At 44.7% G+C, this 12,808-nt stretch overlaps 1 protein-coding gene across 6 annotated transcripts in view; it reads right to left on the bottom strand.

Annotated features, from left to right (window-relative positions):
• MCPH1 (microcephalin 1) overlaps positions 1-12,808 on the bottom strand; it is a 211,573-nt gene that overhangs the window by 138,443 nt on the left and 60,322 nt on the right. For 5 of the 6 annotated variants that reach the window (XM_047772242.1, XM_047772244.1, XM_047772245.1 and 2 more), the window contains 2 exons: positions 9,030-9,067; positions 6,588-6,750 (listed from right to left, as the gene is read on the bottom strand). In XM_047772242.1, coding sequence (XP_047628198.1) covers positions 6,588-6,750; positions 9,030-9,067 — 201 coding nt within the window. Of the gene's footprint in view, positions 1-6,587; positions 6,751-9,029; positions 9,068-12,808 lie in introns of those variants that run through there. The other variant, XM_047772247.1, reaches the window with a different exon arrangement.

Raw genomic sequence — 12,808 nt, 5'->3', positions numbered from 1 at the left:
GGGGACAAGGAAAAAGGAGGCGGGCCACAGAGAGAGCCATTCCTTCTTCACAAAGACAATGAGATCCTTCAAGTGTGTGTACGGACTCTGCAAACTTTAACCCCAAAATGCAACCTGCGAAGCTCCTGCCCAAAGTCATGTAACAAGATGTAGGTGAGCGCGTACTAAGCTTTAGAAATGATCTCGTGTAGCTTTTAAATGGCAGGGGAGACTTTTGTCTCCCAAAAGAGTTGATAATGTTTGTCCGATTGAATTTCTTTAGAAAATTAAAGAAGGAGGCCATTCAAGAAGCAGCAGTTACCTCTGTCTTATTTAAGATGGAGCAGAACAAATTTCTACTTATTTTTCTTAAGGCAAAAATCTATTAACATCGAGGAACATGTTAACACCCACAAAAGGCAACATTTGAGTCATCACAATTCCACAAACAGGCATTTTTCTTTAAGCCATAGTGTATTCTGTGCTTTTTGAGTTCCCAGGGGTTGGTGTGCTTTTAAGGAAGAGTGAAGTTGGGCACTGCTGGTAAGCTGTTTTCAGAAATATACAAATCCCAAAACTATTCTTAAAATCTGAGAGAGAGCACTTGGAGTTAGAGTATTCTCATGGTTCTGGACAAGGTGAAAATCTATGGAAATCAGTACCACAGTGGCTTTAGAAGTGGTGTTTCATGAGTTCTCATTGTGGCACAGCGGAAACGAATCCAACTAGTATCCATGAGGATGTGGGTTCCATCCCTGGCTTTGATCAGTGGGTAGGGAATCCAGTGTTGCCATGAGTTGTGGTATAGGTCGCAGACGCGACTCAGATCCCCCACTGCTGTGGCTCCAATTCGATCCCTAGCCTGGGAACTTCCACATACCTTGGGTGGGGCCCTAAAAAGCAAAAAAAAAAAAAAAAAAAAAAGGAAAAGGAAAAAAAAGAAGTGGTGTTGTTTCAAATATACTGAAGTCCTCTGGGTAAAGAAAGAGCATCTTCTCAGGTCCCTTAAAGGAAGGATGTGGGCACCCACCCCTTCTGCTGTCCACCCCAATGTACCCCTTCCTCCCTGAAGGTCATGCAGACGCCACAGGGCCTCCTCCCCATTGAGCGCTAACAGTGCCGATGAGCTTTTGCGGGCATTCCCCAGGACTGCCGTGGACTGCATGCATCCATGCAGGGGTGTTCACTGGTCCAGAGCAAAAGTGTCTTTTCCATGTTAGGGTTAAGGCATAATTTCCGTATATAAAGCGATGGGGCCAGGATGTAGGAATTGACTTTTATGGCTCTTGTGGGGCATTAATGAGTTATTTCTGTTGTAAGGCTAACATTCTAAGTTCTTACTTTTCTCCAGCCCTTGTTGGAAGCACTGTTTAACTCTTAGCTGTCACTTGATCCTCTGAAGGACATCCTGTCACTGGGTCCCTTTCACAAAGGAGAAGCTGCAGCTCAGTGAGGCAGAGGCTGCCTGGCTGGAACGTTCCCAGCAGCACCTAGGCAGCTCAGTGCAGTCTATTCCTGTTTATGTGGGGACAGAGGTCAACTTTAAATGCCCAAATCTGGGGGCAGCCATTCAATTATCCTTTACTAAATTATTTTTTTAATGTTTCACTTTATCATCTTATTGATAAAACACTGCAGGCCTGGGTATTGTTACAGTTTCATGGGTCTTCCTCTACTCCAAAATAATGTAAATGCACTCCCAATTCAGATGCTGTAAATGATGCTAATAATACATCATTTATATAGGAATATATAGGGAATATATAGGAACCTCTAAACTGAGCAAGTGGATATGGATTTACATGTGTGTATGGAGGTGTGTTTTCAGTACAATCACTTAAATACTTTTTCAATCCATCCTTTCTCTCTGAACAGCGAGCTGTTGATTCCTACTTTCTTAGTGGAAGGCCTGGGATGTGTGAGATACCAGACAAATAAACACATGAACCCGTCAGAAGTTGTATCTTTCAGAAGCAGCTGTGCCATAACAAGGGCCAAATACATCAGAATTGGAGGTGGCTGCTTTACCACGATTTGAAATCACTACATTGTTCATAAAATGTGCTACTGTCTGGCTCGTGCACCAACAGCTCCACCTCAGTCCTGCTTCCTTCCCTGGGGTCTGCAGCTGCCCAACCCCACCCCTCTGGGCGGCCTCTCAGGGGCAGCACTGTCCAGTGAGTGTGCATCAGAAAGGAACGTGAACAGATTCAGGACAGTGGGAGGCCCAGGGCCACCTACTCTGTTCTCTCTGTGAGCATTTCCTCTTAGCGTTTCCTCAATGTTCTCTGTTTCTGGATGGTCTTTCTTCTTGTTTAGTGACCAAAGTCTGTTCTGAAGACTAGATTAAGGCCTGGGCAGGGTTCCTCCTGGCGCTCCTTGGCTTGCAGACACAAGACTCCAAGCTTTGCCTCATCACAAGGGCTTCTACCCCCTCTGTCGTTCTAAACTTTTTGAAAGCTGACCCTTGTAGAATTCAAATCAATTAAGTCATCAGCCAGGGCCACAAAAAACTGTGTCATATGGCCCTTATGGAATTAATGCATTTGAGCTTGTGGGACCAGGCAGAATAATGGCTCCCTAAGCTGTTCACAGGCGGGTACCCAGGACCTCTGTGCATGTTACCTTCCACTGTGATAGGGGCTTTACAGCTGCAATGAAGGACCTTGAGACAGGGAGATACCCTGACTATCCAGCTGGGTTCAATTCTCATTGAGGGTCCCAACCAGTGAAAGATAGGGGCAGGAAGTCAGAGACGTGACAGTAGGAGCAGATGTCAGAGTGACAAGACCAGTGGAAGGGGCTGCCAGCCAAGGGATGCAGGCGGCCTCTAGAAGCTGGAAAGGTCAGGAAACAAAATTTCTCCTAGAGGATCGGAAGGAACAGAGACTTGAAAAACACCTGGATGTGAGCACAGGGAGACCTATTCTGGACTAACGACCTCTGAAACTGTAAGAAAATAAACCTGTTGCTCTTAAGCCTCTAAATTTGTCATAACTTGTTACAGCAGTCAGAGGAAGCAAACATAGCACATGGACCCTGAAGCAGAAGCAATTATTCAAGGTGACACTACCTTGTGCCTCTTTAGGAAAACTGCCTCTGGCTGAGCGGGCTAACTACCTGGCCAGGGCCCCATGGGTGACAAGGGGGCACTTGGTGCCCAGCTGGTGGAGCCAGAGGGAACAGAGGCTGCTGTGTCAAATGGCAGGGCAGCTCACATCAGAGATGCATGCACTTGGCTGCAAGTGCATGCTACCAACATGCATTTGGCCCTGTACCTAAGAACTCTCTGAACCAAGGTCATGAGGATGTTTACCCTCTGTTTACTTCTGTAAAATGGTAGTTTTATCATTTTACATTTTTGTCTGTGATCCATTGTGGGGGAAGTTCTGTGCACAGTGGGATGTTACAGGTTCATTTTTTTGCATAGAGATGTCCAGCTGCGCCAGCACCATTTGTTGAAAAGACTGTCCTTTCTTCCTTGAATGGCCCTCGCACATTTGCCAGAACCCATAGCCTGCTGGCCTGAGTCTACTTCTGGAATGGCCCTTGCATGTTTGTTGGAACCTGTGGCCGCAATGGCCTGGGTCTACTGGAGAGAACGTGATGGCAGCTGGCTGTCCACCTTCCTCCTAGGGTGCCCTGGCCTCTGTGGACCCTCTGCAGGATGCCCAGACAGGTCTGTGCTCTGGGGCCTGGTCCTTTGCTGGTCTTCTGCCTGTCCCTGTGCACCCAGGCCACTTCTCCCCATTTCTGACCTACAACAGGTGAGGATGGCAGAGCCCCACACCCACGGCTGGAGGGAGGCCCTGTGGCCAGTGGAGGAAGAGACATCCAAGGACAGTGCCACCTCTGCAGCTGGTGAGTGGACTCAGTCTGCCAACCCCTTGACCACAGTCCCACATCCGTCCAGCTTAGGCTGCAGAAGGGCAGGTTTAAGGACCTGCTCTCCCCTAAATCTCTCTGTTTCTCATAATTGGAGAAGAGCACCCAGCTCCCTGCACACCTCCTGCTCCCAAACAGGACAAACATCTTCCTACAGCCCCTGAAGTTTGTCACCATCAGGCCGGGAGCCTGGGCCAAGACTGAACCACACAGGAAACTGGGTCAGTAGCTGAGAGTGGCAGGTTTGCACTGCCCGGGGCCCTAGACGGGTTGCATCCTGCCCGCACAGGATGAGCTGAGTCTCACTCCCCACTCTGGAAAGCGGAGTAGGGAAGAAAGAGCAGGGATGGCTGGAACCCATGGGGGCTGCCCCTGCTCTGCATGGGTAAGAGCGGGGTTGGCGAGGGTGGGGGGTGGGAGGAAGGCTCAGAGGGGAGTCCCAGTGTCCTCTTCCTTGAGGAGGGCTTACTCAGGACCTCACCTGGAGGGGCCAGGAGGAGGAAAGGACAGGGCACAGGAAGGAGGTGTAGGAGACCTCTGGGCAGAGGACTGGTGGTGTTTCCTCTACTCCACTTCTCCTCACTGGCGCACAAAGAGCCAGCCAACCCCTGGCAGGCAAAGCCTTCTCCTCTGTCTGGCCTGTCTCTAACCTGATCCCGTTCTCTACCTGTCAGGCCAGGTAAACTGGGTACCTGTCTCAGAGGCTCCCTCACCCCCCTGCTCAGACCTCCCAGCCCCTGTTCCATCACCTTCCAGGTGAGGGAAGAAGCCCCCACCCAGGAGCCAGGGCTGAGGGTGAAGCCTCCAGCGCTGCACTTCTCTGTCAGCTACGCTGCTCCTTTTTCTCCATGCACACGTCTTGGACTCAGCTTGTCCATATTTTCAAAAGATTCTCCTGTGACCTTGAGTGGGACTGTGTTATCACTGATGATCTATCACCACTGTAGATCATTCTGAGAAAGAGTGATAGTTTAACGATATTTGTTTTCCAGTCCATGTACAGAGTATGTCTCTACTGTTTTAAATCAGTGTTTTGTGGTTTTCAGTACATGGATTCTGCCAGTGTAGGATACTTGCACATACTTTTATGTTAGATTTATATGTAAATGTGTCAATGTTGACCTACTACTGTATCCTTGTATCCTGACAATTTGCTGAGCTCACTATTAGTTCTGAGAGCTTTTTGGTACATTTCTTGCAATTGTCTACATAGGTGACCATGTTGTCTAAGAACAGAGGTAGTTTAACCTCTTCCCTTCTAACCCAAATGCCTTTTATTTTGTTTTCCTGCCTTATTACACTTACACTTAATCCATTCACTTATGTCACTGAGTGCAAGCCTCCTCCCTCAGGGCAGGGGAGTTCTGCGCGCGCACAAGTTCATTACATAGCTTGCCTTACTTCCTGCCTTGCTCACAGACACTGGCTAATCCCACAGAGAGTGGTTCATTCCACATATGGCTTCCAGAACTTAAACTTGCGCTTGGTTCCATTTCCACATGTGGTTAGTGGGAGAACATTGGCAGTATGCAGAGCAGAAACACAGGGACATCCAGGCAGCGGTCTCACGTTGGCCTGGCAGCTGTAATGCCACCCTGATGTCTGACCTCGCTGTGGGCTCTACGTTCCAGAACAGGCAGGGTACAGAATCAAGTACAGCTGTGTGTCCCCATGAAAGACAAAGGACCTCTTTTCATCTGATATCAAGGAGGGAAGAGGTGACTGATAGAGAGAGACCATGTGAACTGGAGAGAAAGCAAACCAGATCTTCGTTCACAGAAGCTGGAGTCATTCGTGATGTTTCAAGGAAATAAATGTGGAGCAGTACTAATACATAATTAGGTCAGGTAACCCCCAATTGCCACTTATACAAAAGGACTTTTGGGGGTAATCTCACCCTTTTCCATTTCATGACTCTAAACACTAATGTCCTAAACCTCTTGTACCAGAGAGATGCAGGGTTAAACCATGACATAGAAAAAAGACCAATGCTGTTCTTAAAAATACATCTGTAGGTTTTTTTTTTTTTTTGCATATTATAATTCTACCAGTTTACATTAACACAGTATTAATATAATACATGATTGAGGGAAGTGGAGGGTGTATGGATACTTGGATGCAAAATAGTAACTCAAGTAATAAATGATGCTATCCTCCTCACAGCAATGCTTTGGAGTAACCACAGGTTGGGGGCCAAAGTAAAAATAGCAAGAGTAACAAACAATTTCAATTTCAAATATAATGAAAACAATGATTTTTTAAAAATCCTACATATAATGCACAGAAATAAGGGCAAGTAATGTTACAGATAGATATGCATAAGATAAAACATATCCAAATGGGATTAAATGAACATGTTTCTTCCTAAGTAAATCCATCTGTAAAAACAATCACTGAATTCTTTTGGTTTTTTAAACCATCACTAACATAGGTCACATTATTTCTCGGTCAAAACACAGAAGAAAGTGCATTTGACTGTGAGAACACGCATTTGGTGTTTTCAGCCCAAGCTGCTCTGGTCTTATGTCTGGAAGGCTACCTGCCCGCCCTCCTGGGGACCATCGTGGCTGAAGGTGAGGAGTCCCAGAGACAGTGTGACTGACAAGGTTCAGCCCACGGATTAACACGGAACTAGGGCCAGCACTCGGCGTGACCAAACCTGTCTAACTCCGTGTTTCAGGATGAGTAACCCGGATGTGTGTCTTGCCGCCACAGCTGCTTACCCACTCAAAGGAGAGGACCCAGCAGCCTCGCGCAATTCCCAGCAGCACGTTGAGGGTGCGCCGGGGCTTCCCCGCCAGCACATGCGTGGTGGTGCCACACACTTCTTGGGCCAAGGAGAAGCCCTTCAGTTTATTCACCACCTGGGTGACGATGTTCTGCTTTCTGTCAAAAAGGGGGGAAAAAAATCAACGCAATGGATGTGTTTCCTATGCATGAATACCAAGGTGATTACAGTGAATTAAAAAAAACCCAAAAAACTAGAAAACATTCTACATTGATTTTGGCTATGGGGCTGTTGTTTTCCTTGTAATCAATGACTTGAAATTCAGGGAAATGACAACTTTCAGATCTCGCCTACAGCCGCTTATTCTAATGGCTGAGAAAACGTAGCCACCCCCACCTGCCAGGTGGGAACAGCCAGCATCCCACCCTAGACCTCCAACGTCGGCCAGTGCGCTCCTCACCAGGCAACCTTTTCACTTCCGAGTCTTGTTTGAACCAGTTTGTGCATGGTCAGGACCAAGCTTCTAGCTTAATTAATTTTGAAAATACAACATTTGTTGAGAGGTCAAACACTTAAGTTTTCTACCAAGAGGGGGGACAAAGGCCCTTTTTATTAAATCAACAGATCAAATCTCAGGGCAAATTTCACAGAGGCTTCTTATTTTCACCAAGGTCACCCCTGTTTAATCTTCTGGTCTGTCATTCCTAATGCCTTAAATAGCCTTTTCTCTTTTTAAATATTCTTCCTCTCTAACAACCTTCCCAAGTAACTCTCCACTCTTCCCCTTTTCCCTCTACCAGCACCTTCCATGCCCTTAGTTCTGAGACATTGCTTTTCCCTCTCTCCCCCAGCACATTTTGGAAATCCCTGATGAAATGCAAACAATATGGAGGCTTTCTGAGCCACAGGATGACGGACACAGTGAGTTAAGAAATCAGCTTCTCTCCTCTCCAAAAGTCCTATTCCACAGGGAAGGAGGCAGTTTTGCACATGTTTGTGCAGAGTCTCTGACAACCCCCACCCTGTCCCTTTCATGGCATGTCTTAGTTTCATCTCCAGTGATCTTCGGTTTGCCAGTCACAAGACCCATTTCTTCACTTGTGAAATGAAAGGCTTGACCTCGACCCTGGTGTGAAGTTCTCAGAGATCCCCAGGGTACAGAAGATAAATGGGTCAAGACCGGACCCCATCACCACTCAACCAGAGGATCTGTACTTATGGAGGTTGTGGAACATTAAACTTGGGGAACAAAAGGCAAAGCAAACGAAAGCAAAAAGAAGAGAAAACTTCTAATCCAGACGCTCTCCAGAACCCTCATTCCTGTCTATGATTTTCTGACTCCAAGTCTAGAGCTGCCAGATATTTGCGGGATGTGCTAATCCGTAGGAGGATCTTTTCAAGACGTGGCTAATCAACACGGCCTTAAGATATCTAGGTCCTGTTCTTAGCTTCACACAAGTAGTATATGTGGGGCAGTAAAGAATGAAAAGAGAATACGGCCAAAGTGAAAAGTCTGAGTTTCAAACCTTTGACTGAGAACGTAACTAGTTATTAGTGGGTTTTTTTGGCTTTCTTTTTTTCTTTTCTTTCTTTTTTTTTTTTTTTTTAATTTGGGGCAAAAATGTAGCCTTCTTAAAATATTATACCCATATTCAATATTCATTTTTGTGTTAGACGATTTAGGATGTCCAATATATTTCACAAGATATTAACAAAAGTCATGAGTGTGCTCCTTTTTCACTGGAAAACACAGGGTGTTTGAAGGATAAGTCCTTTTAGCTTCACGCCATGAGTGGACAGGGATCCTGAGACTGAAAGGGTTGGAAGCGTGCACCCTGTTTGTGGCCCATCCTTCACTGAGATGTCCCGATGTTGTGATTAATGTCTTAAAGCCCTAAAGCCTAGGACTGATAATAAAAAACACTTTTTCCCTTTAAACAAGAACTCAAAAATCTGTTGCAAAGACTGTGGCACTGTATTTTTGTTGGATGTGCTACACTGTGCTAACTGTTTAAGGAAGATGATAAGTCAACAAATGCTAATTCGGCCATAAAACGTGCAGAAGGGCGCTTGACTAGAGCTGGGGAAACTGTCCCATCAGATCTTTGAGGGAAATGCTTCCGCCAGGGAGCCTCCACTCACAGGGTATTCACATGGGTGGTGGTGGTGGACACACAGAGCCATCGAGTATGAAACAAGAAGGAAGAATAGCAACTTATCTACATTCGGTCTAAGCCACTCAATAGGTCTCCAGTGCTAAACTGTTCAGAGACTTTTAACCACCTTTTCTCTCCAGGGATCTTCTAATTACACCGAGTACCAGCGATACAGTACAGGTCTATGAGCTGCCTAGGAGCACAGCAGCACAGTAAGTATACGAGCCACAAGTCTAACATTCTATATTGAGTAGAAAGTTATCAAAACAATGAGTACTTACTCAGATGGCATGCTTGTCATGACTAATGTTCTTGTTGGCTGGAGGTTTCAAAAGAGAAAGAACAAAAAACAGTCAAAAATATTAAAAAATATTTTTTTCCCACAGAAATAAACTTTAATACGTTTTCTGAAAAGTTATTTCACTTAAAAGTAAACATTTAAGCATATATCAAGGGAAAAAAAACTTTGCATCTCTGGGAAAAAAAAACAGCCCAGGAGACAGAAATTCAGATACTATCCCCAAATCAATGCAAAATCATTCAGGACATGAGGTAGAAGAGCAAAAAAAAAAAGTTTTCCTCCAGATGTCTATGCTCCCAGTTAGCTAGCAGACCTCCAAATGTGCCAAACTGTTAATAAACCTCCAAGGAAGGACAGGGTCAGAAAGGCACTTTTGGGGGGCAGGCTTCTAGGCAACCACACTCTTGTCTCAGACACAGGGACACAGTGATACCCAAGCTTCTGTTATAGGAGTCAAGCAAATTCTTAATTCCCTGCACCCAGAAAGACAGACAACGGGTTAGTTTATTTATGTGTTGTCATTTCTTATTAAGCGGAATTGTAAATTTTTTTAAATAAAAGTTTTAAAATACTTTTTACTTATGAAAGAAATGCACGGGGATGGCAAAAAAAGTAAATGCTTTAGAAATATATAATTAGACACATAAATTTCCCTGTAGTTTTACCAGCCAGAAATGACCATTATTTAATAATGTGGTCCATAGTGAACCAAATGTTCTCTTTATACAAAAAACAAATGTGAACACACATTATTCATAGCCTTCAGCTCATACAAGGTACTTCAAGCACAACCAGCTTCTTAGTGCAACCTCGAACCCACCATGGCACATGGACGGTCCTGTGAACAAATGAGGAGGAACCAAGGGTGTGCGGGGATCCCAAGGCATGCGGTGTGGTGAGGACTGAAGGCTGTACCGGGAAGGTGGACACGGTCCAGGGGCGTGCTCAGGAGAGGTGCTGAGCTGCTAACAGCCAACAGCCACCTTGTCCCCAGGGTTGTTAACCCTCCAGGGCCTCCTTTGTCAGCTCTCCTGTTTCAGATACAAATGGAACATCTTCAGCACAGCTCCCTGGGTGGAGTCTGGAGTAAAGCCCCTTCTGTCAGAGTCTTTCATCACTGAGGAAGATTCTGGCTGCAGTGTCACCCTCCAATGACAGTGGCACAGGGCCCAGGATATAGCCAGGCCAAGTAAAAGCCAAGAGGAGGCCACTCCGAGCTCAGCACTTACTTTCTTCTGTAAACCACCCTCTAGGAGCCTCTGCGGGCTCATCTGTGGAAAGAACTCATTTCTAGAATGGAAGAATGAAGGGAAGTGGGACAGAAAGTGCCCCTGACTTCCTCCCACTCCAGGCTTCTCCTCTGTGGCAGCACCCTGGGCTGCCTCTCTTCTCTGCCTGCTCTCACTCCCCAGGTGATGCCCCCCCGAACCCACCACAGCCTCCTGGCTCCACAGACCAGCAACAAGCTGACAATTCCCAATTCCATCTCTCTAGCACAAGCCTACTCCCTAAGGCCCAGACTCAAGAGTCTACGCAACCTGACATCCCATCGGGAGGTCTAATACAGATCTAAAATGTGACATGTCCAAAACTAAGCTCCTGCTCTTATCAGGCAATGAAGCAAGAAAAGGAGGTAAAAGACACCCAGATTGGAAAGGAAGAAATAAAACTGTCTCTATTCACAGATGAGAAGAACTTATAGTCAGAAAATCCTATAGAATCCTGACAAACTATTAGAACTAACAAATGAATTCAGCAAAGTTGCAGGATACAAAATAAATGTACCGGTTAGTTATATTTCTATATATTAGTAATGAGCAAAGAGAAAAGGAAACTAAGAAACCAATTCCAGAGTTCCCGTCATGGCGCAGCGCAAATGAATCCAACTAGGAACTGTGAGGTTGTGGGTTTGATCCCTGGCCTCACTCAGTGCGTTAAGGATCCAACGTTGCCATGAGCTGTGGTGTAGGTCGCAGACGTGGCTTGGATCTGGCATTGCTGTGGCTGTGGTGTAGGCCAGCAGCTACAGCTCTGATTCTACCCTTAGCCTGGGAACCTCCATGTGCCCCAGGTGTGGCCCCAAAAGACAAAAAAAAAAAAAAAAACAAAAACCAATTCCATTTATATAGCATCAAAAGAATAAAACACTTAGAAATAAATTTAATAAAGGAGATTATTATTTAATAAAGGAGATTATTATTATTTCAGTGTAAAATCTCCTTTCAAATGTTTTTTAATTGTTGAAAAAATTAAAGATGACCTAAATAAATGGAAAGACAGCCTGTGTTCACGAATTGAAAGACAATGTTATTAAGGTGACAATACTTGCCAAAGTAGATTCAATATAATCCCTATCGAAATTCCAATTCCAACTTTTTTTTTTTGACCATGCCCATGGCATTTGGAAGTTCTCAGGCCAGGGATCAAACATACATCAAAGCAGTAACCAGAGTCACAGCAGTGACAACACTGGGTCCTTAACCCACTGAGCCACCAGGAACTCCCAGTGGCAATTTTTACAGAAATGAAAAAAAAAAAAAATCCATCCTAAAATTCATATGGAATTCCAAGGAAACCTAAATAGCCAGAACAATTCTGAAAGAGAACCACAAAGATGGAGGTCTCACACTTCATGATTTTGAAGCTTACACAAAGCTGCAATCTTCAAGCTGTATGGTTCTGGTATAAGGATACAGATTGGGAAGCCCAGAATAAACCCTCACATCTGTGGTCAGCTGGTTTTTGACAAGGATGCCAAGAGTGGGGGTAAAGAGCAGTGTCTGACAAATGATGGGAAAACTGGGTCTCCACATATAAAGGAAGAAACTCGGGTCTCTACCTGACACTATATCTAAAAACTAACTCAGAATGGAGCAAACTGTTGAGTGGAATAAAATTTCTAACACAAAGTCAAGGTATCTCCCCTCATCTTAGAATGCTGTCACTGCTGGAAAATATCTTCCAACAGTCAATTATATTAAAGAACATATGAAGCGTAAAAAATACAGAGACCAGAATAAGACTGTACTTAAGGAAATCTTTTTACAGCGGACTTGTTAGTGATTTCATATTTGACAAGCCACTTGGCCTTTCCTTGTCTCATGTGTCTCATCTAAGAAATGAGGCAATGAATTACTCCTAGTGTGCTATGCAATTAATAATTCTGTTGAGAAAATATTAATCCTAGCAGTTTTGTAAAATATTACCTTCACAGTATGTAATTTCATGACAATACAAGCCATTGCTTTACTTAGTCATTTATCTATGTAACCTTTGCTACGTTATATTTCACCAAAGGTAATAAAATTGGGGAGAAATTTGGTCACTTTATTCTCTGTTAATAATGACAGTAACCTGACCCTCATCCACCCCCGCCAGGCAATCTATATGCAAGGTGACAGTTATGGTGGACAAATCTAGTAAGAGTCAGTAAATCTTGTTTAACGTTATTGGAAAAGACCAAAAAACACCAGCTGACATTTATTAGAACCAGTTGTATTCAGTTTTGAAAAAAGAAATAGCCCTTTACGATGGAGACCTGGATCTAGCCATCCTATAAGATGCATCCTCATTTTATTAAAGGTTGATTCTTTGTGACAAACTTGAACTTTATCTGAGCCCTGTGCCCCAGAACCTAGAACAATGAGAACTGTTCCCATCCATTCATGTGCTCAGAGAAGAAGAACTGAAAGGCCCATACTTCTCTCTCCTGCTCCAAGATGGGACCACCAGCAGTCTCCTCAGTGACCCAGAAAGGAC

Source organism: Phacochoerus africanus, chromosome 3 (genome assembly GCF_016906955.1).
Source record: "Phacochoerus africanus isolate WHEZ1 chromosome 3, ROS_Pafr_v1, whole genome shotgun sequence".
Lineage (NCBI taxonomy): Eukaryota > Metazoa > Chordata > Mammalia > Artiodactyla > Suidae > Phacochoerus > Phacochoerus africanus.
This window is presented reverse-complemented; position numbering and strand designations above follow the sequence as displayed.